Source organism: Palaemon carinicauda, chromosome 25, assembly GCF_036898095.1.
Source record: "Palaemon carinicauda isolate YSFRI2023 chromosome 25, ASM3689809v2, whole genome shotgun sequence".
Taxonomy (NCBI): Eukaryota; Metazoa; Arthropoda; class Malacostraca; order Decapoda; family Palaemonidae; genus Palaemon; species Palaemon carinicauda.
This window is the reverse complement of record NC_090749.1, coordinates 106329551-106356760: the sequence shown is the minus strand read 5'-3', so window position 1 is coordinate 106356760 and position 27210 is coordinate 106329551. Positions and strand designations below refer to the sequence as shown.

Sequence of the window (27210 nt, the reverse complement as noted above, 5' to 3'; positions counted from 1 at the left end):
ACGTACCAGAAGATGGCGGCCATTTTGGAGGAAATCTCCCCATACTAGAAATACGTACCAAACCTAGAAATCATCCCTAGACATCATACAATCATTTCTATGATTGTATGATTATAAGACATTTGATCTTAACATGTATTAATTGGCGTGTATTTTCATACACTCAATTATTAACCCTTTTACCCCCAAAGGACGTACTGGTACGTTTCACAAAACTCATCCCTTAACCCCCATGGACGTACCGGTACGTCCTTGCAAAAAACTGCTATTTATATTTTTTTTTGCATATTTTTGAAATTTTTTTCAGAAACTTCAGGCATTTTCCAAGAGAATGGGACCAACCTGACCTCTCTATGACGAAAATTAAGGCTGTTAGAGCAATTTAAATAAATTATACTGCAAAATGTGCTTGAAAAAAAAATAAACCCTGGGAGTAAAGGGTTGGAAAGTTACAAATAGCCTGGGGGTAAAAGGGTTAACCAAGTTTGAAGTTTTTGTGACAACGATGTTCAAACTTATGGCTGATTACGTGAATTAGACATTTTGCTTAACCGTGACCTCTAACCTTCCAAAATTCAATCATTTCCTGCAGTTAATCCCTGCAAGTTTCATTAGTCTACAATTAAAATTTGTGCCCAAAAAGCTGTTCGCAAACAAACGCACGCACACAAATTACGTCAAACCCCAACAGAAGGATCAATCTCTACTCACGTGCATGAAAACATCCTCGGCATTTATGGTGGTGGCGGGATTGGGTCCCGGTTTGTCTGTCTTGCTCAGGCCGTACTTGGCCCAGGTCTTCCTCTTGGCGATGGTCCTCGCCACACGCACCTTCTCAATGCGGTAATTACTGACGATCTGTAACGAAAGGGGTCGGTTAGGTCACGCGCTTCTCTACGAAGACATTCGATATAAAAATTCAACAATTGACAAAGTGCTCATTACTTGGAATGATACGACAGAACTGTCTCATTATACGCATTAAAGTATTCATTTATCTTGATTGACTGCTTCAAATTGATAGAAAGTATTGCCAGAATATCCACCTATATTGAAATCATTTCTTTCATATCGTGTGGAATGGCTATAAGACTTCAAACAGTAATGAATATCATCTCATTTTATAATAATATACAGTAAATATCCATTTTGTTGAATACTTAAGTTCCTTTTCTTTTACTCGAAATAAAAGGGGCATTGCCCTTTTCTAAACGATCATTCCATTCTTTAAGAATTTAGTAAAGTTTTGTCACTATTATAAATAAAACCACTTTCAGCACATTAAGAATAAAAAATTGAAAATACCGTATTTTTCTTAGCTATACTAACCTGAGTCTTCCGAGTGGCTGGAAAAAGCCTTCTTATTCGTCAACATATCTAACGAAAAGTGGTGAATGTGGACAAGTGATCCAAACAACCTATGGCTCCGGACTGAGAGAAGTGGTGGGAGTGGCAAGTTCAATAATCGGAAGAAAACACAAATTTTTAGTAATTTGTATTTTTCCTAACCGTACTTACCTCGAACTACTTTCTTAGGAGTATCTGGGATCTCCTCCCATCCGACCAGAGTTTTGTGTAGTTTACCCTACTTCCGTTTTCTGTGAGGGTTAACCTCAGGCGGAGTGATACGCGCCCTAAGGCTAACCCCGGGATAAACGGAAGAAATATTAATTACCTTTAAACCCTCGTCATCAGTTCATGCTCGTATTCAAATCTTTCCTCCTTTAAGATAGGGAGACTCGATTATTGGGGGGAAGAAGTCCCCTAGATCTGAACTGGTTCATCATTTTTCTTTCTATCTGTGCAAGGCAGATGACTCTAGCAATCTCCTATCAATATAGGGATAAGATAGCTGATAGGGCCTGACCAGTAATTACCTTCACTAACAAAATTGGAAGGAGGTTATGTTTTTACCCCTGTTTGTGTGTGTGTGTGTTTGTGAAGAGCTTCCTGGCCACAATTTCGATAGTAACAAGACTCGCGGGGATTTCGGATGAACGTAAACATACGCTCTGGCTAATCTTCTGCGTTACACTGTGGTACATCTTTGGTTAGCATCGTTTATTATTTATTTTGATTCATAAGCACTTAACCCTTTTACCCCCAGGCTATTTGGAACTTAACCCTTAACCCCCAGGGGTTATTTTTTTTTCAAGCACATTTTGCAGTATATTTTTTTTTTTAAATTGCTCTAACAGCCTTAATTTTCATCATACAGAGGTCAGGTTGGTCTCATTCTCTTGGAAAATGCCTGAAGTTTCTCAAAAAATTATCAAAAATATGCAAAAAAAAAATGTAAATAGCAGTTTTTTGCAAGAACGTATCAGTACGTCCATGGGTATAAAGGGATGAGTTTTGTGAAACGTACCAGTATGTCCTTTGAGGGTAAAAGGGTTAAATATGGATCCAAAGAAGAACAAGAGTGAAAGTGGACATGAAAAAAGGAAAACAGCGCGACCAAACATCGAACTGAAGAAGGAAATCAGTGCGAAACACGAAAATGTAATAAGTGCGTTGGATCGTGCTCTCGAAGACTCTACGGCTAAGTAGAAGATATCGACTATTTTACAGAATAAAGAAATGCTAAAGGGAGGAGCTAATGTTGCCAAAGGAGTCACTACTTTGACGAAGCAAAGGCCTCAAATACTCGAGGATGTGGAGAAGTCAATGCTGTTATAATCAATGCAGAGCTGTAAACCTTTTCAAACGATACAGACGTTCTCGAAACAAACACAAATCTAAATGAAAATAACAATGAGAAGATAAAAAAAATACTGTAATAAATAAAGATTATATCATTCAATTATTATTGTTATTATTACTTGCTAAGCTATAACCCTAGTTGAAAAAGCAGCATGCTATAAGCCTAGGGGCTCCAAAACGGAGAATAGCCCAGTGAGAAAAGTAAACAAGGAAAAATTAAATATTCTAAGAACAGTAACATTAAAATAAATATTTCCTTTATAAATTATAAAAGCTTTAACAAAACAAGAGGAGAATTTAGTTAGAATAAGTGTGCCCAAGTGTAACCTCAAGCAAGAGAACTCTAACCCAAGACAGTGGAAGACCATGGTACAGAGGCTAAGGCACTACTTAAGACTAGAGAACAATGGTTTGATTTTGGAGTGTCCTTCTCTTAGAAGAACCGCTTACCATAGTTAAAGTCTCTTCTACCCTTACAACATTTGTAATAACCTGATTTCTATTGCACATGAAACCTGACTAATTGTTCACTTTTGCAGCTGGAAATCATAGGCATGGGAATCAGGTTAGGCCTATGCTAGGCCAAAATTTAACAAGATTTGGCTTAGAAACAATTCGACGAACAAAATATAACAAAATTCGGCTTCTTGGAACCAATTAATAAGTTGAGGACCTTCTTTAATGCTATGTCTCATTACCGTAAAATTCTGCAAAAAGGCTAAAAGCAACAAAGCTTCGACCAGTTTTTAATTAAAGGAAAAGCTGCCCCGAAACCTCAATTACCAGACTTTTTATGGAAGGGGATTCCCCTTCCCGGCAATGACTCCTACCTTCCTCCCTACACCGCCATCCATTCATCATATCGTCCAGTTTTCTAATGTTAAAATGACTTCTAATGTTCTTATTACTATTAACCCTTTTACCCCCAAAAGACCATACTGGTACATTTCACAAAACTCATCCCTTTAACCACATGGACGTACCGGTATGTCCTTGCAAAAAAACTGCTATTTGAATTTTTTTTTGCATATTTTTGATAATTTTTTTGAGAAACTCCAGGCATTTTCCAAGAGAATGAGACCAACCTGACCTCTCTATGATGAAAATTAAGGCTGTTAGAGCAATTTGAAAAAAAATATACTGCAAAATGTGCTTGAAAAAAAATAACCCCTGGGGGTTAAAGGTTGGAAATTTCCAAATAGCCTGGGGGTAAAAGGGTTAAGAGCTTTATATTATTATTATCATTATTATTAATTGCTAAGCTACAACCCTAATTGGAAAAGCAGGACGCTATAAGCCCAGGGGCCCCAACAGGAAAAATAGCCCAGTGAGGAAAGGAAACAAGGATAAATAAAATATTTTAAGAACAGTAACAACATTAAAATGTTATTTTCATTAGTAAAATAAATTTTTGAATATACTTACCCGATAATCATGTAGCTGTCAACTCCGTTGCCCGACAGAATTCTACGGACGGGATACGCCAGCGATCGCTATACAAGAGGGGGGTGTACTCACCAGCGCCATCTGTGGTCAGGTACTCCAGTACTTCTTGACAACACCACCTCAATTTTTTCCTCGGTCCACTGGTTCTCTATGGGGAGGAAGGGTGGGTCAATTAAATCATGATTATCGGGTAAGTATATTCAAAAATTTATTTTACTAATGAAAATAACATTTTTCAATATTAATCTTACCCGATAATCATGTAGCTGATTCACACCCAGGGGGGTGGGTGAAAACCAGTGTACATGTTAATCAAGAAGCTAAGTATCCCGTATTTCATATTATCAGTTATTCAAAATAACAATGAAATTATAAGTACCTGGTAAGGAAGTCGACTTGAACCATTACTCTGCCTTTAATAAGTTCGTCTTCCTTACTGAGCGCAGCGTTCCTCTTAGGAGGCTGAACAACTCTAAGGTGCTGAAGTATAAAGGGCTGCAACCCATACTAAAGGACCTCTACACAACCTCTAACCTAGGCGCTTCTCAAGAAAGAATTGACCACCCGCCAAATCAACTAGGATGCAGAAGGCTTCTTAGCCTACCGTAACAACCCAAAAACAACAATAAAAGCATTCAAGAGAAAGGTTAAAAAAGGTTATGGGATTAAGGGAATGTAGTGGCTGAGCCCTCACCTACTACTGCACTCGCTGCTACGAATGGTCCCAGGGTGTAGCAGTTCTCGTAAAGAGACTGGACATCTTTGAGATAGAATGATGCAAACACTGACTTGCTCCTCCAATAGGTTGCATCCATAATACTCTGCAGAGAACGGTTCTGTTTGAAGGCCATCGAAGTAGCCACAGCTCTCACTTCGTGTGTCCTTACCTTCAGCAAAGCAAGGTCTTCATCCTTCATGTGAGAATGAGCTTCTCTAATCAGAAGCCTTATGTAATACGAAACTGCGTTCTTGGACATAGGCATCGAAGGTTTCTTAATGGCACACCATAAGGCCTCTGATTGTCCTCGTATAGGTTTTGACCTTTTAAGATAGTACTTTAGAGCTCTGACAGGGCAAAGAACTCTCTCTAGCTCGTTACCCACCATGTTGGAAAGGCTAGGAATTTCGAACGACCTAGGCCAAGGACGTGAAGGAAGTTCATTTTTTGCCAAAAACCCGAGCTGTAAGGAACATGTAGCTGTTTCGGATGTGAATCCTATGTTCCTGCTGAAGGCGTGAACCTCACTAACTCTTTTGGCTGTTGCAAGGCAGACGAGGAAAAGAGTTTTGAGAGTAAGGTCTTTGAAAGAGGCTGACTGGAGAGGTTCAAATCTAGGAGACATAAGGAACCTTAAGACTACGTCTAGATTCCAGCCTGGAGTGGACAAGCGACGTTCTTTAGAGGTCTCGAAAGACTTAAGGATGTCCTGTAGATCTTTGTTGGAGGAAAGATCCAAGCCTCTGTGGCGGAAAACTGTTGCCAACATACTTCTGTACCCTTTTATCGTAGGAGCCGAAAGAGATCTAACATTCCTAAGATGCAACAGGAAGTCAGCAACTTGGGTTACAGAGGTACTGGTAGAGGAAACTGCATTGGCTCTGCACCAGCTTCGGAAGACTTCCCACTTGGATTGATAGACTCTGCGAGTGGATATCCTCCTTGCTCTGGCAATCGCTCTGGCTGCCTCCTTCGAAAAGCCTCTAGCTCTAGAGAGTCTTTCGATAGTCTGAAGGCAGTCAGACGAAGAGCGTGGAGGCTTGGGTGTACCTTCTTTACGTGAGGTTGACGTAGAAGGTCCACTCTTAGAGGGAGAGTCCTGGGAACGTCGACCAGCCATTGCAGTACCTCTGTGAACCATTCTCTTGCAGGCCAAAGGGGAGCAACCAACGTCAGCCGTGTCCCTTCGTGAGAGACAAACTTCTGAATAACTCTGTTGATGATCTTGAACGGCGGGAATGCATATAGATCGAGGTGGGACCAATCCAGCAGAAAAGCATCCACGTGAACTGCTGCCGGGTCTGGGATTGGGGAACAGTACAATGGGAGCCTCTTGGTCATCGAGGTAGCGAACAGATCTATCGTTGGCTGACCCCACAAGGCCCAAAGCCTGTTGCACACGTTCTTGTGAAGGGTCCATTCTGTGGGGATGACTTGACCCTTCCTGCTGAGGCGATCTGCCGAGACATTCATATTGCCTTGAATGAATCTCGTTACCAGCGTGAGGTTTCGACTTCTTGACCAAATGAGGAGGTCCCTTGCTATCTCGTACAGCTTCCTCGAATGAGTCCCTCCCTGCTTGGAGATGTACGCCAAGGCTGTGGTGTTGTCGGAGTTCACCTCCACCACCTTGCTTAGCAGGAGGGACTTGAAGTTCATTAAGGCCAGATGTACTGCCAACAACTCTTTGCAATTGAAGTGAAGCGTTTCCTGTTCCTTGTTCCTTGTTTCCCGAGCATTCCTGTCCGTCCAAGGTCGCGCCCCAGCCCGAGTCTGATGCGTCCGAATAGAGATGAAGATTGGGGGTCTGAACAGCTAACGAGAGACCCTCCTTGAGAAGGATGTTGCTCTTCCACCACAAGAGAGTGGTCTTCATCTCTTTGGTAACAGGAATAGAGACCGCTTCGAGCGTCATATTCTTGTCCCAGTGAGCTGCTAGATGGTATTGAAGGGGGCGGAGGTGGAGTCTCCCTAACTCGGTGAACAGGGCTAACGATGACAGGGTCCCTGTTAGACTCATCCACTGTCTCACCGAGCATCTGTTCCTCTTCAGCATGCTCAGGATGCACTCTAGGGCTTGGTTGATTCTTGGGGCCGACGGAAAAGCCCGAAAAGCTTGACTCTGAATCTCCATTCCCAGGTAAACGATGGTTTGGGAAGGAATAAGCTGGGACTTCTCTAAGTTGACCAAAAGACCCAGTTCCTTGGTCAAGTCCAAAGTCCATCTGAGACTCTCCAGACAGCGACGACTTGTGGGGGCTCTTAAAAGCCAGTTGTCTAAATAAAGGGAGGCTCTGATGTCCGCCAAGTGGAGGAATTTGGCAATATTCCTCGTCAGTCGCGTAAACACCATAGGTGCCGTGCTTAGGCCAAAACACAGGGCTTGGAATTGGTACACAACCTTTCCAAAAACGAATCTCAGAAAAGGTTGGGAGTCTGGATGAATGGGGACGTGAAAGTAGGCGTCTTTCAGATCCAACGAGACCATCCAGTCCTCCTGCCTGACCGCTGCTAGGACCGACTTCGTCGTCTCCATAGTGAACGTCTGCTTGGTGACATAAGCATTGAGCGCACTGACGTCCAGCACCGGTCTCCAACCTCCTGTCTTCTTGGCCACCAGGAAGAGACGGTTGTAAAAGCCCGGGGATTGATGATCCCGGACTATCACCACTGCCTCCTTCTGTAACAGGAGCGACACCTCTTGATGTAACGCTAGCCTCTTGTCCTTTTCCTTGTAGTTGGGAGAGAGGTTGATGGGAGAAGTGGTCAGAGGGGGATTGCGGCAGAATGGGATCCTGTAACCCTCCCTTAGCCACTTGACAGACTGGGCGTCTGCACCTCTTCTTTCCCAAGCTTGCCAGAAGGTCTTGAGTCTGGCTCCTACGGCTGTCTGGAGAGGAGGAGAGTCAATGTTTGCTTTTCGAAGACTTGGTACCTTTCTTGGACCTGCCCCTGTGACCGTCTGGGCGGGTACTTCCTCGGCTGGGGGCTCTGCCACGAAAGGGCGGAATAAATCTGGTAGCAGGAGTATCAGCCACTGGGGTGCGGTAAGTTCTTGGTACTGAAGGTGCAACCTTAGCCTTCCGTGCTGAAGAGGCCACGAGGTCATGCGTATCCTTCTGTATAAGAGCCGCAGACATTTCCTTGATAAGATCCTCAGGAAACAGGAACTTAGAAAGAGGAGCAAAAAGTAACTGTGACCTTTGGCAAGAGGTGATACCAGTGGAAAGGAAGGAGCAAAGTTGTTCCCTTTTCTTGAGGACTCCCGATACAAACATAGAGGCAAGTTCGCCGGAACCATCGCGAATTGCTTTGTCCATACAGGACATGATCAGCATGGCCGAGTCTTTGTCAGAAGGGGCAGTCTTCTTGCTCAAGGCCCCCAGGCACCAGTCGAGGAAATTAAAAATTTCAAAGGCGCGAAAGACTCCCTTTAAGAAGTGGTCCAGGTCCGAAAAGGTCCAGCAGACCTTAGAGCGTCTCATAGCCGACCTTCGTGGAGAGTCAACCAAACTTGAGAAGTCAGCCTGGGCAGAGGCAGGGACCCCCAAGCCTGGTTCCTCTCCCGTGGCATACCAGACGCCCGCCTTAGAAGCCAGCTTAGGAGGCGGAAACATAAAAGACGTCTTTCCCAGTTGCTGCTTGGACTGCAACCAATCCCCTAACATTCTCAAAGCTCTCTTTGAAGATCTAGCAAAGACAAGCTTAGTGTAGGCAGACTTAACAGGTTGCATGCCTAGAGAGAACTCGGATGGAGGAGAACGAGGGGTAGCAGAAACAAAGTGTTCAGGGTATAACTCTCTGAACAGAGTAAGGACCTTGCGAAAGTCAATGGAGGGTGGCAATGACTTGGGTTCCTCCACATCAGATGAAGGATCATCCAGGTGAGCAGCCTCATCCTCAGAAACCTCATCACCTGAGTGTTGAGAAGCGAGAGGTAACGATAAAGCAGTATGCTGAATGGCTGAATCCTGAAGAACGGGTGCATGCGCACTAGCGGATTCATCCTCAAGACTCTGCTGAAGAGGATGAGGGCTGGTAATGACAAAGTCCTGAGGCTGGGATGAAGGAGGTTCTGCGGAGGTCTGAGGAGCAAGCGTGGTGAGAGGCTCATGCTGTAAAGCATGAGGCTCATGCTGCATAGTCTGCGGTTCAAGTTGAATAGGAAGCGGCTTAAGCTGAGAAGAATGCGGTTGCTGCATGCGTTGAGGTGGCTGTCTCATAGCATGAGGTTCCTGCCTCAAGAGTTGCGCTTGCCTCAAGGGTTGAGGTGGCTGCGCAGAGAGAGGCTCTTGTCCCACGAGTTGAGGTTCTAGCCTCAAGAGTTGAGGTGCTTGCCTCGAGAGTTGAGGTTCTCGCCTCGAGGAAAGTGGAGGTGGCTGCTGCAAGAGTTGAGGTTGCTGCCTCAAGGATGGTGGAGGTAGTCGCACCGCAAGAGGTTGCTGCCTCGAGGATGGTTGCAACGCAAGAGGCTCCTGCCTCAAGGGTAGAGGAGGTTGCTGCAAAGCATAAGGCTCCTGCCCCAAGTGTTGAGGAGGTTGCCGCGTGGCAAGAGGCTCCTGCCTCAAGGAAAGTGGAGGTTGCTGCACAGCGCTGGTATCTGGCAACTCCCAATGCGGCAGCTCACGCATGGAGGTAGCTTGAGGAACCTCAACCTCATACGTCTGGCAGGCTGGACTGCGCAGAGGTGGGGGAGCGCTCGCAGGAGGAGGTGTGATAACCTTCTCTGCCTGAAACTCCTGCATCAACACCGCAAGCTGCGACTGCATAGTCTGCTGCATAGCCAACTTGGGATCAACAGAAGTTGAGGTCTGTTGAGGCATAGCTTTAACAGAAGTTGAGGTCTGTTGAGGCATCGCTTTACCTCTCTTAGGAGGCGTGCAGCCATCCGATGACTGCGGCGAGTCCGAACTAGCCCAGTGGCTACACCCGGGCTGTTGGACTCGCGCGGTCTGGACCTTACGCTTAAGAGGCCTTGAGACCTGGGTCCAGCGTTTCCTCCCGGAAACATCTTCTGCAGACGAGGATATAAAGGGCTCAATCGTCTGAGAGTGGAAGTGACGATCTCTATAAGATACGCCCGCAACCACTGAGGATACTACTGTGCGCCGATCAAGGCCTGCCGAACCCTTTTGCCCTTCGACATTGCTTCTCCCCTGGGCTTGGGAGCTTGCAAGAGGTCCCGGACTGGGAGGACGACTGGCACGCACAGAAGTATCCTCATGCGCAACACTGACACTGACACTAGGCACAGCACTGGCACTACCACTTCCCACTGCACTTTTCACTTTAAGTTCCTTGACATCTGCCAAGAGAAACTTGTGGTCACTCACTACCGACTCCACCTTATCACCTAAAGCCTGAATGGCACGTAAAACATCCGACATATCAGGCTGAGCACTAATAATAGGTTCGGGGGTAGCCACTACAGGGGGAGGAAAAGGTTGAGGATCATGGGGGGAGGAATAAAGTAAAGAGCGAGCCGAACTCCTCCTAACTCTCTCTCTCTCTAACTTAGTCGTATACTTGAGGAATTGAATAAAATCAAATTCCGAAAGCCCGGCACATTCCTCACATCGATCTTCCAACTGACAGGATTTTCCCCTACAGTCGGAACAAACGGTGTGAGGATCAACCGAGGCCTTCGGAAGACGCCTAATACAAGTACTACATCGTCTTTGGGTAGGAGCTTGAGAATGGTCGGACATCTTGAATCAGAGAACAGTCAAGGGGGGATTCCAAATTAAAGCAAAGATCGTTATACCATTAATCAAAATCAATCCAAAAGCTATCTAAGCTAAGGGAAAAGCTTCCTGTATAGCGAAAGCTGAAATCTCAGAGCAATACTTCACCAAAACCGTGAACAAAGACTCCAAAATCATAAGCGTATCCATGTAGGTCTTGTCGGAAGCACGACAGAGGAAAAAATTGAGGTGGTGTTGTCAAGAAGTACTGGAGTACCTGACCACAGATGGCGCTGGTGAGTACACCCCCCTCTTGTATAGCGATCGCTGGCGTATCCCGTCCGTAGAATTCTGTCGGGCAACGGAGTTGACAGCTACATGATTATCGGGTAAGATTAATATTGAAAAATAAATATTTCATATATAAACTTTAAATACTTTAACAAAACAAGAGGAAGAGAAATTAGATAGAATAGTGTGCCCGAGTGTACCCTGTTTGTGCGAAAGCTACATAACTGCATTACTTCATGCTACTAGCGAATCAACTGGAACAAATCGGTCTTCAACCATCTTTTTAGAACAAATTATGGTCGAATACCAAGGTATTACTGTACTTGGAAGCATGCATCATTCAGATCCATTGAAAAAGTATGAAGTTGGTACACTTTCTACAGCTTCCATCTTGAATATTGTTTGCTGGACAAACTGGTTCTGGAGGAGAGACGACAAACTGGTTCTGGAGAAGAGACGACAAACTGGTTCTGGAGGAGAGACGTCTCCAGCCCCGCCTGACTTCCCCTGTGTAGAAGCCAGAGATCCGCTTCGACGTCCCTTCCACTTAGGTCAATAATGCCCTACGTCCGGTAATGTTAGAGGATGGGACACGATCGTTACCAGTCTTCAAGACAGATGGAGCCGCCAGACATGATTATGTAGCGAGTAAAGGTACTGAAAGACACTCTCTACCCAAGGCTCAGTCCCGTGTCGCTGTTAAGTTGCCCAATGGCATGACAGCCATGGCCCTACTTACAGTAGCAGGAGAGGGAGGAACACCAACTTCAGTATACACTTCCCCCTCATTCTCCCTTCTTCCCTCAACTGGCCAGATTAAGGTCCTTGAAAGAACTGAAAGAACCGTGTCTAAGAGGAAGATGTTGCCAATTGGTGCTTAGGAAAGACCAAGGTCTTCCTTACATCCAATCCTGAAGGCATGGCTCCAGTGGCCTTTGAAGAGCTGAGACCCTAGAAGGCTACTGCACGATGAGATGGGGATCCTGCGATGCTGTCCTCTACTTTTTCACTGCTGCCTTGACATTGCTCTCCAAGAATAGCGACGTGGAATGCAGCGTCAAACCATATCTCACCGCAAGACAATCGGGACAACAAGGTATTTCTTTAATTGGCAATCTATTCAATTAGCACACAGGTGTGCCAATAAAGGTCACTGCCCTCCCTCCACACAGCACGTGCATCATGTACATCACCAAAGAGCAAGTAATTATTCAACCTATCATCTCACATGATCTGGTCAAGCCATGAGATGCTTGGAGTATGGCCTTTGCAGAAGACCCTAAGATTGCTGACTCGGACGCCAAGGACGTGCCTCTCGTTCTGACTCTACAAGGAAAGAAAAATCTGACAAGGCAGATACTGGAGGTCTACCTGTAAAGGCAACAGTAGCTAAGACTTGACACATAGAACCTCTGCTGCCTCCAAAATGCAACAGCAGGATTTTGCTGGACACAAGTAAATTCTCCAATCTTCAGATCTGGTCATTTTATAATTCCAGAGGTTTTGAACCTTGCGCCAAGGCACTGGTCAATGACTGAGAAACTCAGGTATCTATCATTGCCAGGGAAAGGACCAGCGCCTTCATGTCAAGACAACCTAAGGTCCTCTTGTTTCTTGTCGGGGTACTCAGGAGATCTATCTCTGCCCAAAAAATACGAGCCAGCAACATGATTGGGAGCAGATGACAGAGGTGAGATCATTTGCCGTCGACACTGGAGTGTGGCTGGTGTCTGGCACCAATCAAAGCAGTGACACGCAGTATCCTGTATGTTTCCAACTGTTGATCATGGCTACGAACTCAGCATCGCCTTCTGCTACTAAACACAGAACTATGGTCTTCACCCACCAACTCAGAAACAACGATGGCAGGCGACGACATCCTTGAGAGCCGCCATCTTCTCTATCAGGAATGCAGAAGTACCCCTAGGCAAAGAGAAGAGAACAGTGCTCCAACATCCAAATAGGAAGGGTGAGGAGGAGGTAGATTTAAGCTCCTCCAACACAAGCACTTTTGATAAGCATGGTTTCCAAGGCCACAACCCCGACCCAGGAGCCATCAACCTCTCCCAGATGAGAAGTGAGATGGCTAGAGGTTCCATGAGACCTTTTTGTGATCAGCATTCTAGGACTTTTTCTTCTTCTTGAAAGGAGAGCCAGAATCAGGAACAGGTGGAAGAGGAAAGAGGAGGAAGCCAAGGGCATACACCCTTCAACCAGGCTTCCTCAACAAACACTGCTGGAAGAGGAGTCAAGGTCTGAGTGACCATTGACAGCTTTTCCAAAGGGAAAGGAACCACAACAATGGGGCACACTCATTGGCGAAGCAGTAATCACTATCACTGGCACAGGAATTGTTTAGGGGGCCACAGACACCGAGATCACCAATGCTGGCAAGGGCACTGCAGGCTGCTTCTTAGGTCTTGCACACCAGGGGAAAAATATCCTTTGCTAACAGTTCCTTCAATATGGTTTAAAAATAAAGGTCAATCAGAGGGACCTATAGATGCCAACTTCTTCAAGTTAAATGCATCAGTGACAACCTCCATGGCAACAGGAAAGCTTTCAGTGTGCACTGGAGTGCGGGGTTCTCTTGGCAAACGCCACCAAAATCCTTGAGAAACTTAGCGATGTAGATCAATGTTTTCTCGACTACCGACATGCAGCACCGGGGAAATTCACCAATGAAGATCCACGTTCTCCTGATTCCTTAGACGTGTTCCGGGGGACCAAACCAGGGCTGTTATGTAGAAGTTTTAGTAAATCTCCACGTAGAAATAACACTGTCTGTGATTGGACAGCCACTTTAGCCATGAATCGGTTACATCGTCCACAATTCCCGTAGCATTAAAGAGCATCTTGCTTCATCTCCCTGTTTAAATAGCAGACAAAAAAAACATCCAAACTGTAAGAAAGAGAAAAAGAACATCAACTAGTTGCTACCGATGACAAAAGTGAAGTCTTTGACAATAAAATGGGCGGGGTTACTCGCCCATGATCGCCACTCATCGTTAAGAAATCAAAACATTCCCGCTCCAATGAAGAAGTTACCTATTACAAAGGACGACAGGTTTGCATACGTGTAGGAACAAACAATTCCACAGAAAAATGTTATTTTCATTAGTAAAATAAATTTTTGAATATACTTACCCGATGATCATGTAGCTGTCAACTCCGTTGCCCGACAGAAATCTAAGGTCGGGATACGCCAGCGATCGCTATACAGGTGGGGGTGTACACAACAGCGCCATCTGTGAGCAGGTACTCAAGTACTTCTTGTCAACAAGAACTCAATTTTCTCCTCGGTCCACTGGTTCTCTATGGGGAGGAAGGGTGGGTCCTTAAATTCATGATCATCGGGTAAGTATATTCAAAAATTTATTTTACTAATGAAAATAACATTTTTCAATATTAATCTTACCCGATGATCATGTAGCTGATTCACACCCAGGGTGGTGGGTGGAGACCAGCATACATGTTAACATTAGAAGCTAAGTATCCCGTATTTCATTTTATCAGTTATTCAAAATAACAAACATAAAATAAATAAGTACCTGGTAAGGAAGTCGACTTGAACCATTACTCTGCCTTTTTTAAGTACGTCTTCCTTACTGAGCCTAGCGGTCCTCTTAGGATGCTGAACGACTCCTAGGTGCCGAAGTATGAAGGGTTGCAACCCATACTAAAGGACCTCATCACAACCTCTAATCTAGGCGCTTCTCAAGAAAGAATTTGACCACCCGCCAAATCAACCAGGATGCGGAAGACTTCTTAGCCTTCCGTACAACCCAAAAACAACAATAAAAAGTATTTCAAGAGAAAGATTAAAAAAGGTTATGGGATTATGGGAATGTAGTGGCTGAGCCCTCACCTACTACTGCACTCGCTGCTACGAATGGTCCCAGGGTGTAGCAGTTCCCGTAAAGAGACTGGACATCTTTGAGATAGAATGATGCGAACACTGACTTGCTTCTCCAATAGGTTGCATCCATAACACTCTGCAGAGAACGGTTCTGTTTGAAGGCCACTGAAGTAGCGACAGCTCTTACTTCATGCGTCCTTACCTTCAGCAAAGCAAGGTCTTCTTCCTTCAGATGAGAATGAGCCTCTCTAATCAGAAGCCTGATGTAGTAAGAAACTGCGTTCTTAGACATCGGAAGAGCAGGCTTCTTGATAGAACACCATAAAGCTTCTGATTGTCCTCGTAATGGCTTTGTCCGTCTTAAATAGTACTTAAGAGCTCTTACTGGGCAAAGTACTCTCTCTAGTTCGTTCCCCACCAAGTTGGACAGGCTTGGGATCTCGAACGACTTGGGCCAAGGACGGGAAGGAAGCTCGTTTTTAGCCAAAAAACCGAGCTGCAAGGAACATGTAGCCGTTTCAGATGTAAAACCTATGTTCCTGCTGAAGGCGTGGATCTCACTGACTCTTTTAGCTGTTGCTAAGCAAACGAGGAAAAGAGTCTTTAATGTGAGATCCTTAAAAGAGGCTGATTGAAGCGGTTCGAATCTTGATGACATCAGGAACCTTAAAACCACGTCTAGGTTCCAGCCTGGAGTGGACAACCGACGTTCCTTTGAGGTCTCAAAAGACCTAAGAAGGTCCTGTAGATCTTTGTTGGTGGAAAGATCCAAGCCTCTGTGGCGGAAGACCGCTGCCAACATACTCCTGTAACCCTTGATCGTAGGAGCTGAGAGGGATCTTACATTCCTGAGATGTAACAGAAAGTCAGCTATCTGTGTTACAGAGGTACTGGTTGAGGAAACTGCATTCGCCTTGCACCAGCTTCGGAAGACTTCCCATTTTGACTGATAGACTCTGAGAGTGGATGTCCTCCTTGCTCTGGCAAACGCTCTGGCTGCCTCCTTCGAAAAGCCTCTAGCTCTTGAGAGTCTTTCGATAGTCTGAAGGCAGTCAGACGAAGAGCGTGGAGGCTTGGGTGTACCTTCTTTACGTGAGGCTGACGCAGAAGGTCCACTCTTAGAGGAAGAGTCCTGGGAACGTCCACTAGCCATTGCAGTACCTCGGTGAACCATTCTCTCGCAGGCCAGAGGGGAGCAACCAACGTCAACCGTGTCCCTTCGTGGGAAGCGAACTTCTGAAGTACCCTGTTGACAATCTTGAACGGAGGGAACGCATACAGGTCTAGATGGGACCAATCCAGCAGAAAGGCATCCACGTGAACTGCTGCTGGGTCTGGAATCGGAGAACAATACATCGGGAGCCTCTTGGTCATCGAGGTAGCGAATAGATCTATGGTGGGCTGACCCCACAGGGCCCATAGTCTGCTGCAAACATTCTTGTGAAGGGTCCACTCTGTGGGGATGACCTGACCCTTCCGGCTGAGGCGATCTGCCATGACATTCATGTCGCCCTGAATGAACCTCGTTACCAGCGAAAGCTTTCGATCTTTTGACCAAATGAGGAGGTCCCTTGCGATCTCGAACAACTTCCTCGAATGAGTCCCTCCTTGCTTGGAGATGTAAGCCAAGGCTGTGGTGTTGTCGGAGTTCACCTCCACCACCTTGCTTAGCTGGAGGGACTTGAAGTTTATCAAGGCCAGATGAACTGCCAAAAGCTCCTTGCAATTGATGTGAAGTGTCCTTTGCTCCTGATTCCACGTGCCCGAGCATTCCTGTCCGTCCAGTGTCGCACCCCAGCCCGTGTCCGATGCGTCCGAGAAGAGACGGTGGTCGGGGGTCTGAACAGCCAATGGAAGACCTTCCTTGAGAAGAATGCTGTTCTTCCACCACGTTAGTGTAGACCTCATCTCTTCGGAAACAGGCACTGAGACCGCCTCTAGCGTCATGTCCTTTCTCCAGTGAGCAGCTAGATGATACTGAAGGGGGCGGAGGTGGAGTCTCCCTAACTCGATGAACTGGGCCAGCGATGAAAGTGTCCCTGTTAGACTCATCCACTGCCTGACTGAACATCGGTTCCTTCTCAGCATGCTCTGGATGCATTCTAGGGCTTGATTGATCCTTGGGGCCGACGGAAAAGCCCGAAAAGCTCGACTCTGAATCTCCATACCTAGATAGACAATGGTCTGGGATGGGACGAGTTGGGACTTCTCTATATTGACCAGGAGGCCCAATTCCTTGGTCAGATCCATAGTCCATCTGAGATTCTCCAGACAGCGACGACTTGACGGAGCTCTTAAAAGCCAGTCGTCCAAATAGAGGGAGGCTCTGATGTCTGCCAAGTGAAGGAATTTGGCAATATTCCTCATCAGTTTGGTAAACACAAGAGGTGCCGTGCTTAGGCCAAAGCACAGGGCTTGGAATTGGTACACGACCTTTCCAAAGACGAACCTTAGGAAAGGTTGGGAGTCTGGATGGATGGGGACGTGAAAGTACGCGTCTTTCAGGTCTAACGAGACCATCCAGTCCTCCTTCCTGACCGCTGCAAGGACCGACTTCGTCGTCTCCATCGTGAACGTCTGCTTGGTGACAAAAGCATTGAGAGCACTGACGTCCAGCACCGGTCTCCAACCTCCTGTCTTCTTCGCTACCAGGAAGAGACGGTTGTAGAAGCCCGGGGATTGATGGTCCCGGACTATGACTACCGCTCCCTTTTGTAGCAAGAGCGACACCTCTTGTTGCAACGCTAGCCTCTTGTCCTTCTCCTTGTAGTTGGGAGAGAGGTTGATGGGAGATGTAGCTAGAGGGGGACTGCGGCAGAACGGAATTCTGTACCCCTCCTTTAGCCACTTCACAGACTGAGCGTCTGCACCTCTGCTCTCCCAAGCTCGCCAGAAGAACTTGAGCCTGGCTACCACTGCTGTCTGGAGAGGAAGGCAGTCAGAACCTGCCTTTTGCGGACTTGGAACCCTTCTTGGATTTGCCACGGTGACTGTCGGCACGGGTACCTCCTCTGCTGGAGGTTCTGCCACGAAAGGGCGGGATGAACCTAGTAGCTGGTGTGTCTACTGCTGCAGGACGGAAAGGTCTAGGCACGGAAGGTAAAGCTTTAGCCTTACGTGCAGAAGAAGCCATCAGATCATGGGTATCCTTCTGGACCAGTGAGGCAGCCATCCCCTTGATCAGCTCCTCCGGAAACAGACATTTGGAGAGAGGAGCAAACAACAACTCCGACTTCTGGCAAGGAGTGATACCAGACGACAAGAAGGAGCAAAGATGTTCTCTCTTCTTAAGCACTCCCGACGTGTAAGAAGCCGCAAGTTCACCAGACCCATCCCGAATGGCTTTGTCCATGCAAGACATGATCAGCATGGCAGAGTCCTTATCCGAAGGGGAAGTCTTTCTGCTTAACGCTCCCAAACACCAATCGAGGAAGTTGAAGATCTCAAAAGCACGAAAGACCCCCTTCAACAGATGATCCATGTCAGAAAAGGACCAGCAAATCTTCGATCGTCTCATAGCCAGCCTGCGGGGAGAGTCAACCAGACTTGAAAAGTCGCCCTGGGCAGAGGCAGGAACTCCCAAGCCGGGTTGCTCTCCCGTGGCATACCAGACGCTAGATTTGGAAGCAAGCTTGGTAGGGGGAAAGATGAAAGCAGTCTTTCCCAGTTGCTTCTTGGTCTGCAACCACTCTCCCATAACCCTCAAAGCTCTCTTGGATGAGCGTGCGAGGACAAGCTTGGTGAAGGCAGGAGCAGCAGACTGCATGCCCAGAGCAAACTCGGAGGGAGGAGAGCGAGGGGTTGCAGACACAAACTGTTCTGGATACAAATCCCTGAACAAGGCAAGGACTTTACGAAAGTCTAAGGAGGGAGGTGTAGACTTGGGCTCTTCTAAGTCTGAGTGCGGTTCATCCACATGTGCATCTTCGTCATCCGAAACTCCATCATCCGAAAGCTGAGTAGGAAGTGGCAAAGGCAGAGCAGAAAGCTGAACGGCTGAATCCGGCAGCACAGGTGCATGTGTAGCTGCTGCGGATCCAACATCATGCCGCTGCTGGTCAGTCTGCGAGCTGGCAACAACAAAGGCAGAGTGCTGGTGCGTTGGAGGGACTGCCGTGGGTTGCGGAGCATGCCGTATGGGATGCGGAGCATGCCGCATGGGTTGCGGAGCATGCCGCATAGAGTCAGAACCCGGCAGCTCTACAGCACCTTCCCACTGCTGATGCGGTAGCTCACGCATGTTAACGGATGGTGCAGCAAGAACATGCGTCTGGCAGGGAGGACTGCGCATCGGTGGTGGAGGTCTCACAGGTGGAGTGTGGGAGCAGGAAGCCGCAGTATCTGCTGAGCGCACAACCGCGGCAGGTTGTAGGCTAACGGGGGCAGTGTCAACCTTCTCAGCATGATACTCTTGCATGAACGCAGCAAGCTGAGACTGCATAGTCTGCAGCATGGACCACTTAGGGTCTACCGTGGTTGGAGCAGTAGCCTGTTGTGGAACCACTCTACCTCTCTTGGGAGGTGTGCAGTCTTCGGAAGACTGCGGCGAGTCCGAACTGACCCAGTGGCTACACCTGGGCCGTTGGACTCGCTCGGAAGGGACCTTACGCTTAAGAGGTCGTGAGACCTTGGTCCATCGTTTCCTCCTGGAAACTTCTTCCACAGACGAGGGATGATAGGGCTCATTCGTCTGTATGTGGATGGGACGATCTCTAAGAGAAACGTCCGCAACCACTGAGGGTACATCCGTACGCTGATCAAGGCCTGCCGAACCCTTTGGTCCTTCGACATTGCTTCTCCCCTGGGCTTGGGAGCTTGCAAGAGGTCCCGGACTAGGAGGACGACTGGCACGAACAGATGTACCCTCATGCGCAACACTGACACTGACACTTTTCACTTCACTTGCACAAACACTTCCCACTGCACTTTTCGCTTTCAGCTCTTTGACATCTGCCAAAAGCTGATTACGGTCATTAGCCAATGACTCCACTCTGTCACCGAGAGCCTGAATGGCACGCATCATATCCGCCATAGATGGCTGAGCACTAGTAGCAGGGTCGGGAGTCACCACTACAGGGGAAGGAAAAGGTTGAGGGGCATGGGGAGAGGAAAAATCCACAGAGCGAGAAGAACTCCTCCTGATTCTATCCTTCTCTAGCCTACGTGCATTTTTAAGGAATTCGTTAAAATCGAATTCCGAAAGCCCAATGCATTCCTCACATCGATCTTCCAATTGACAGGATTTACCCCTACAATTGGAACAAACGGTGTGAGGATCTATGGAGGCCTTCGGAAGACGCCTAGTACAAGCCCTAACACTACACTGCCTGTACTTAGGGGCTTGAGACTGGTCAGACATCTTGAATTGTAGAAATAGTCAAGGGGGGATTCCAAAATCTAGCAAAGTTCGTTAACAATTAATCCAAATTAATTCCAAAAGCTTGCTAAGCTAATGATAAAGCTTCCTGAATAGCGAAGGCTAAAATCTAGAGTGAATACATCACCAAAATCGTGAAAAACAACTCCAGAATCAACAGCGTATCCAAGTAGGTCTTGCCGGTGGCACGACAGAGGAAAAATTGAGTTCTTGTTGACAAGAAGTACTTGAGTACCTGCTCACAGATGGCGCTGTTGTGTACACCCCCACCTGTATAGCGATCGCTGGCGTATCCCGACCTTAGATTTCTGTCGGGCAACGGAGTTGACAGCTACATGATCATCGGGTAAGATTAATATTGAAAATATAAGATTATGAATAAAATCTAAAGCACCCCTGCCAATGTCCCTCTATCTGCATGAATATATTACGACATCTGGGGGGCATCAAACCTTAATCTTTTTGCCCTCCTCATTGAATGCATACTCCGTGATTGTCTTGGAGTTTTTGTCGCTCTTCTCGACTGGGGCCGGGAGACTTCCTCCTGAAAGAGATGGAAATTTGTTAAGAGATTGGGTAATATGCTATAATGCTTTCTTATCATTCAACCAACAGTTTAGAACTATGCTCTATTGATTCTAATACTTTCTTATCACTAAATTAAAAGGTTGAACCTTTATCAAAACAAGATTATAACTAGAGATTGTCAAAGAAGATTGACAGATGTAGTTTATTAGACAAAATAGCTTCCTGAGATGTAAGTTTATTCAATCTGATTACGGTATTGTTGAACCACACCAAAGATACATAGAAATGTACCCATAACTACCAACTCACCCTCTACCTCCTCGACTTCATCAGCCCAACTGGACTTCACTCTGAAAAAGACAAAAAGTTCCGTCAGTATGTTCTCACTGATGATAATTCCTCGACATGAATGCTGAATGAAGCAAAACTTTTCCAGGGATTGTTTTTGTAAGACTACAATAATTGATGTTGGTTACATTACTTTAAATAGTTCCCTATTCATTTCTAATACCCTGAAATATCATAGCTTGGAGTAATTCACAGCAAGATGTTACTTAACATGTTCCATAAGGCTAGGGCATGACGGTATTACATTAACCCTTTTACCCCCAGGCTATTTGGAACTTTCCAACCCTTAACCCCCAGGGGTTATTTTTGTTTTCAAGCACATTTTGCAGTATGTATTTTCTAAATTGCTCTAACAGCCTTAATTTTCGTCATAAGAGAGGTCAGGTTGGTCTCATTCTCTTGGAAAATGCCTTAAGTTTCTCAAAAAATTATCAAATATATGCAAAAAAAATTGTAAATAGCAGTTTTTTTGCAAGGACGTACCTGTACGTCCATGGGGGTAAAGGGATGTGTTTTGTGAAACGTACCAGTACGTCCTTTGGGGGTAAAAGGGTTAATCATTTTCGGATAAAGGAATTCCTACGTAAAGTACAATATGTAAGACTGTGGTATATGGGTCATCAAGGAACGCGAGGTTTCGGCATTTACTAGTTCTGGAAACCGGGTACTGTAAATTTCTATTGGCTAACCATTAGCTTTACATCAGGCCAAGCACAACCAAACGGCATCAGAATGTTACCATAACCAAGATGGTTTGTATTATCATAGTTTGTTAGTAAAAACACATAATTTAATAAACTCTGGACATTTTTAAATATGGTAGAATAGAAAGGTTACCAAACTGACATTAAATGATACATATCAACTAACGATCTTTTTCAAATACCTCACTATATCCGCCATGTTAGCGTACACCTGACTCCCTCGGCGAAGGTATACCTCAAAACAGCAGTGAAATGGTATGGGATAGATTGCTTAAGTGGAAAAATCTAATTTGTACACAATTTCATTAAAGCATTGCTAATAAAGTGGATCATTCAAATACGGTCAGGGCAATGTGTGCGTGTTTGTTTTGATTTCTAACTATTTGTACAAAGCCTGTAAGCTACGTTGAAAGCTAATATCTTTATTTCTCATCTTTAAAAGCTGTAATGTAAAGTGATTTTAACTAATGGGCAAACACTTCTTAATCATATACAGTATTATCGTCTGGCTTACAATCCTGTTTCCAATATTGACCGAGATAAGCGATGTGTTAACCCTTTAACCCCCAAAGGATGTACTAGTACGTTTCACAAAAGCCATCCCTTTACCCACATAGACGTACCAGTACGTCCTTGCAAAAAAATGCTATAAAAATTCTTTTTTTCATATTTTTGATAATTTTTTGAGAAAATTCAGGCATTTTCCAAGAGAATGCAACCAACCTGACCTCTCTCTGACAAATATTAAGGCTGTTAGAGCAATCTAAAAAAAAATATACTGCAAAATGTGCTGGGGAAAAAAATAACCCCCTGGGGGTTAAGGGTTGGAAATTTCCAAATAGCCTGGGGGTAAAAGGGTTAAAGAATTTTAAGGAAGTTAAAGGGTGCTCCAACCGAACCTGATCTAAATTAATGTCCTTACGTAATCAGGAAGGGAGGCATATGCTCCCTATGCAAACCAACATGTATACCTCAAGATAACGTTGAAAAAATTTGTAACTAATTCATATGCACAAACAATGCTTTTACGGACAAATTCATATGAAAGAAACATATTTGGTAAGAATGAGATTGCGTAAAAGCAAATACAAAGCAGTATTTAACACCATGGGTAGCATATAGAGTTGTAGATAGGTTGGTCGTTTCATTCCATTTCCACCCGATCAGAACATTTACGAGAATAAAACTCGTACAATGTATTTCAAAAGCATGGAGAATAATCCTACCTCATTGATTATTCATAACCTTAAGAAAATAATCCTACCTGACCGATTATCCAAAACCATGGGAAAATAATATTACCCGACTGATTATTCGTAAACTTCAGGAAAATAATCTTAACAGACTAATTATCCATAAATTTAGGAAAATAGTCCTACCTAAATGATTATTCACAAGTTAAGGAATATATTCTTACCTAACCGATTATTCATAAACCTAGGAAAATAATCCTACCACACCAAATAATTCATAAGTTCAAATCAATATAAAAAATTAGGTGAAGCGACCATGGTTTCTTCCATTACAGCATTTACCAAAAACAACAGACGTCACCCAAGGTACAAAGCGCTTTGATATAGCATCACGCGAATTGACAAGAGGTTCATTAGGGGGGATCTGAAGAGGAGAGTAACTCCCCTCAGTAGGTAAGGAAATAGCAATCCAAGTCAAGTCAAAGAATCAAATGTATTGCTGGTGATATAAATAGATTCTGATGGCGATAATATAAGGCATTTAAAATGTACTTTACTAGTTAGTTGGGCACACCAAATTTCAAAAGGGAAGAAGTAAACACAGGGATGTTGCCTGCCTTAAGCGCTGTTCGCACTCGACAGTTTACGCCGTAAGGTTTGGCGAGCCATGTCTCAAATTCATTTATTGTTTGTAAGGACACAGCTCCTAGGTTAAGTTAGGTGGGGAACCTTAGGTTAGGTGGGGAACCTTACATTAGGTGATGTTTGGGTAAAGTTGTACTGTATTTCGAACAGAAAATATATGTTTTCCTGTAGTAAATGACGTGATTTAACCGAATTTGAGCTTCACTTCAACCGCAAACAAACAGAACAACCAGTTCAACTAACTTCAAGTAGCCGAACTGGTTGTTGTTGTTGTTGTTGCGGATGAAATGAAGGTGAAAACCGGTTAAATCACTTTATTTCCTACAGGAAAAAATATATTTTCCGTTAAAATGTTTAAATATAATGGCTCTTGTTCAATTTCCGTCCTCACTTCACTCATCAAGAACGCTGACATTAGCAATATTACGCTGACGTTGCTAACGTTAGCAAAGATACGCTAATATTAGCAATGTTGCGCTGACATTGCTAACTTTAGCAATGTTACGTTCATATTAACTAATACTATCAATGTTAAGTTAACATTGTTCCGCCACTGGCTCGCTTCGCTCGCATGAAAATAAAACATCAAGCTCGTATGTACTGGCAAGCAGTAATGTTGAGCTGCGCACACTAAAATCATTAAAATTAAAGAAATTAATGACTTACTTTTATGACCCGGACAACGAAACTTGTGGGTCACCGGGGTGTTGAGACTTGGAACACTGTAAACGTTGGGGTATTACATTATGTGATTTAAGGAAATTATCAACATTGGATGATGTATCCCAAAATTCCCCATGAAATTTAGCAAATGCTTTCAAGTATGGAAGACTGCAGCCGTTACAAGTTTCTATAACTTCCATCGTAAAATACGAAAAAACCTCACTTGAAATAACAAAGACCTGACTAGGACAAAGGGTTCCACGGAAAAAGATTTGTTGGAAGGGGTATGAAGAGACCACTTGAAGAGATAAGGGAAGGGGGTTGGGAAATATTAACCAATCCCCGGTGCAAACTTTCCATATGTATGGGTTCGTGATTGGTTAACGGAAAAACAACGGAGTCCAGAAAAAGAAACATGAACGATCTAGAATGGAAAACTTGTCCAGAGCAAGTATTTATGTGAAACCTGGGCGTGACAAGGTAATAACAAAATGTATAAAAGTAATGTAGCAAGATAAAAAGGAGTGTATGATAAATAATATTCAATGGGAATATAAAATAAGGTTATTTTATAATTTATCGGATAATAAAACGAGTATTTCTTGGGTCAAACGTAATATGTATACAAGGTCATTACATAAAAGGAATGGTATAGTTGTACTGGATCAAGGCAAATATTTGAATAAACCGAGTGAAGTCGAATCCTTGAATGTGGTGGGTAAGGTGACGAAGGGGAAATGGGGAGGGGTTATAAGAGAAGAAGTAATCCTATTGGTGGAGGCGAGTTTATGCGCAGGTGGGAGGAGTTTATGTGCAAAAGGTTGAAAACTGCTATGTACAAACGAACGAACGTGAGCGACTACAACCTACACATACTGTAGAATGTCAACAAATAAATGAAAAATGTACTGTTAGTATAGGATATAAATAATTAGCGTATTTTTTCATCGGTTTATTATACATCCAAGAGGGTAATGTATAGAGAAGAAAAGGCTTGTTTTACCATTATATACCGTTTCCCAGTATGTTTTCCCCACCCAAAACGCCGAGTTCCCACTGGGGGTTCCCCATTATCGGTGGATATAGATATATATATATTTCTGAAACTATTCATTTGCGACAGGAACGAGTGTCATTTTTGAAGAGCGGACCTTTTTCTATAGAAAAAAGTGTTTTTTCCCTAGGTTACATTGCCCTGAAATAGAGTACAATAATACCGATGTTTGTGTGTTTGTTTCTTCATTAATATGTGATTTTTATCAAAGCCATAATTTTTGGATTTTTAAATCTTTTAGAATTAAAAAAAAATATGGATTTCCCCAATTATTTGCATCAGCTACCTACATCTACGCCAGAAACACTTCTTTTTTTCAGTCATCAGGAATATTGTACAAGAATAAATATATGCCACATCGTTTCACTCAACATTCTCACAACACTTTCAACTAGTTTATATCAATATATCGCTATTTGAACATTAGTTGGGGTGTATGTATGAGAGCGGCCACCTGTAATGTATGTATGATGACAGCCGACTAAGAATACGGCAGTGTAAGGGGGCCGCAGTGGACATTAGCCCCCGTTTGGTAAGCAGGTAACGATATGGCTTGAAGTTTAGGTTAGATGTGTTCATTATTTACGTACGATGGAGGAACTGGCCGCTGATATACAAAGGCTCCTATATTTCTATTAGAACATTAATTGTGCCACAGTGATTTTTTAAGTACATTTTAATTACTTATGCGGACAAAAGCTCCGAGACAGAGATTATAAAAATATGCGGTGCAAACCGCCCTGTTTGAACAAGGCCTTACGGGAAGCTGAAGACATGAAGATAGGAAAGGAGCATGCCAGTTCTGGTTGCAAGGTTGTAGCCTTGAGTAATACATTTATATTTTAAAATATGGTTTCACCATAACACCAAGTTGTAAATCCAACAATTAATCCTCTTTAACATTAAGGAAACCAATTTTAGCAACATATTCCTCCATTATAACCGTTCAACTTAGGTATAAATACGTTAAGAACATTTTATTTTAATAATTAAGGTTGTTTTATTAATTTTACCGGTAAATGCGGTGAAATGGTACAGGCGGTGGGTCGTCTTCACAAAAATACGAGGCTAATCCCTATAAATCACCTACAACTTAGTAACCATTGAAATATTACATATACATGTAACATATGGCGTTATTTAAATAACATTATAGTTAATATAACTATTAATATAGTAAATAACAGGATGATTCGACCGAACCCCATTGCACAATCTGAACAAGGAGCTCGTAAATAACGGAAGTTTTCTCACTTATATAACAAATATCTTATATAAAATACGTTGTGAATCTCCTTAAAATACGTAAAATATACTGTAAATGTGCATTTTATATGACTTACTCCTCTGAAACAGGCATTTTTTACATCAAATATGTTGAAGGTTGAGAGAATCGTGGATTTGTTTACGTTTGGGGCGACAGAGAACTTGTACGATGGTTCTTTTTTCAAAATACCAATTTTTCAGATTTATAATATAATTTTTATAGTAAAAGAGGTTGTAATTACTTTTATATTAATTTTAATAGTTTTATAATTAATATAATAATGGTTTATTACCGATTATTAGCTTAATTATGAAGATAAAATGTAATTTATATATAATTGAACGATGGTTCTTTCGGTAAAATACCATTTTTTTACATTTGCAATATAATTATTATTTTCAAATACATAATGATTACTTTTATAAAGCTACAATATTTATATTTTTACTATATTTAATGCCTATTAGTGATTATTTGCCTAATTAACATGCTAAAAGAAATTTATATTTTCTAAGTTTACCCAGAGTCATAAATAAAACAATTCATAATTATAATATAATCTTTATAAATACATACATAATCATTACCTTTATAACATTGAAAATACATGAATTTATAATACATTAAAGGTATAGCTTATATATTTTATGATTGCCCAGAATGAAAAATACTAAAAATATAAAATTATATTTATTTCTACTGTATTCAGCCACATACATACATACATACA

At 43.8% G+C, this 27210-nt stretch overlaps 1 protein-coding gene across 2 annotated transcripts in view; it reads right to left on the bottom strand.

Annotated features, from left to right (window-relative positions):
• The window catches only part of LOC137618820 (eukaryotic translation initiation factor 3 subunit G-like), a 64222-nt gene extending 37557 nt beyond the window's left edge, over positions 1-26665 (bottom strand). For both annotated transcript variants that reach the window (XM_068349028.1, XM_068349029.1), the window contains exons 1-4: positions 26557-26665; positions 20916-20956; positions 20531-20622; positions 712-858 (exon numbers count right to left, since the gene is read on the bottom strand). In XM_068349028.1, coding sequence (XP_068205129.1) covers positions 712-858; positions 20531-20622; positions 20916-20956; positions 26557-26573 — 297 coding nt within the window. In that variant the 5' untranslated portion in view covers positions 26574-26665. The remainder of the gene's footprint in view (positions 1-711; positions 859-20530; positions 20623-20915; positions 20957-26556) is intronic.
• Positions 26666-27210: the final 545 nt, after the last annotated feature.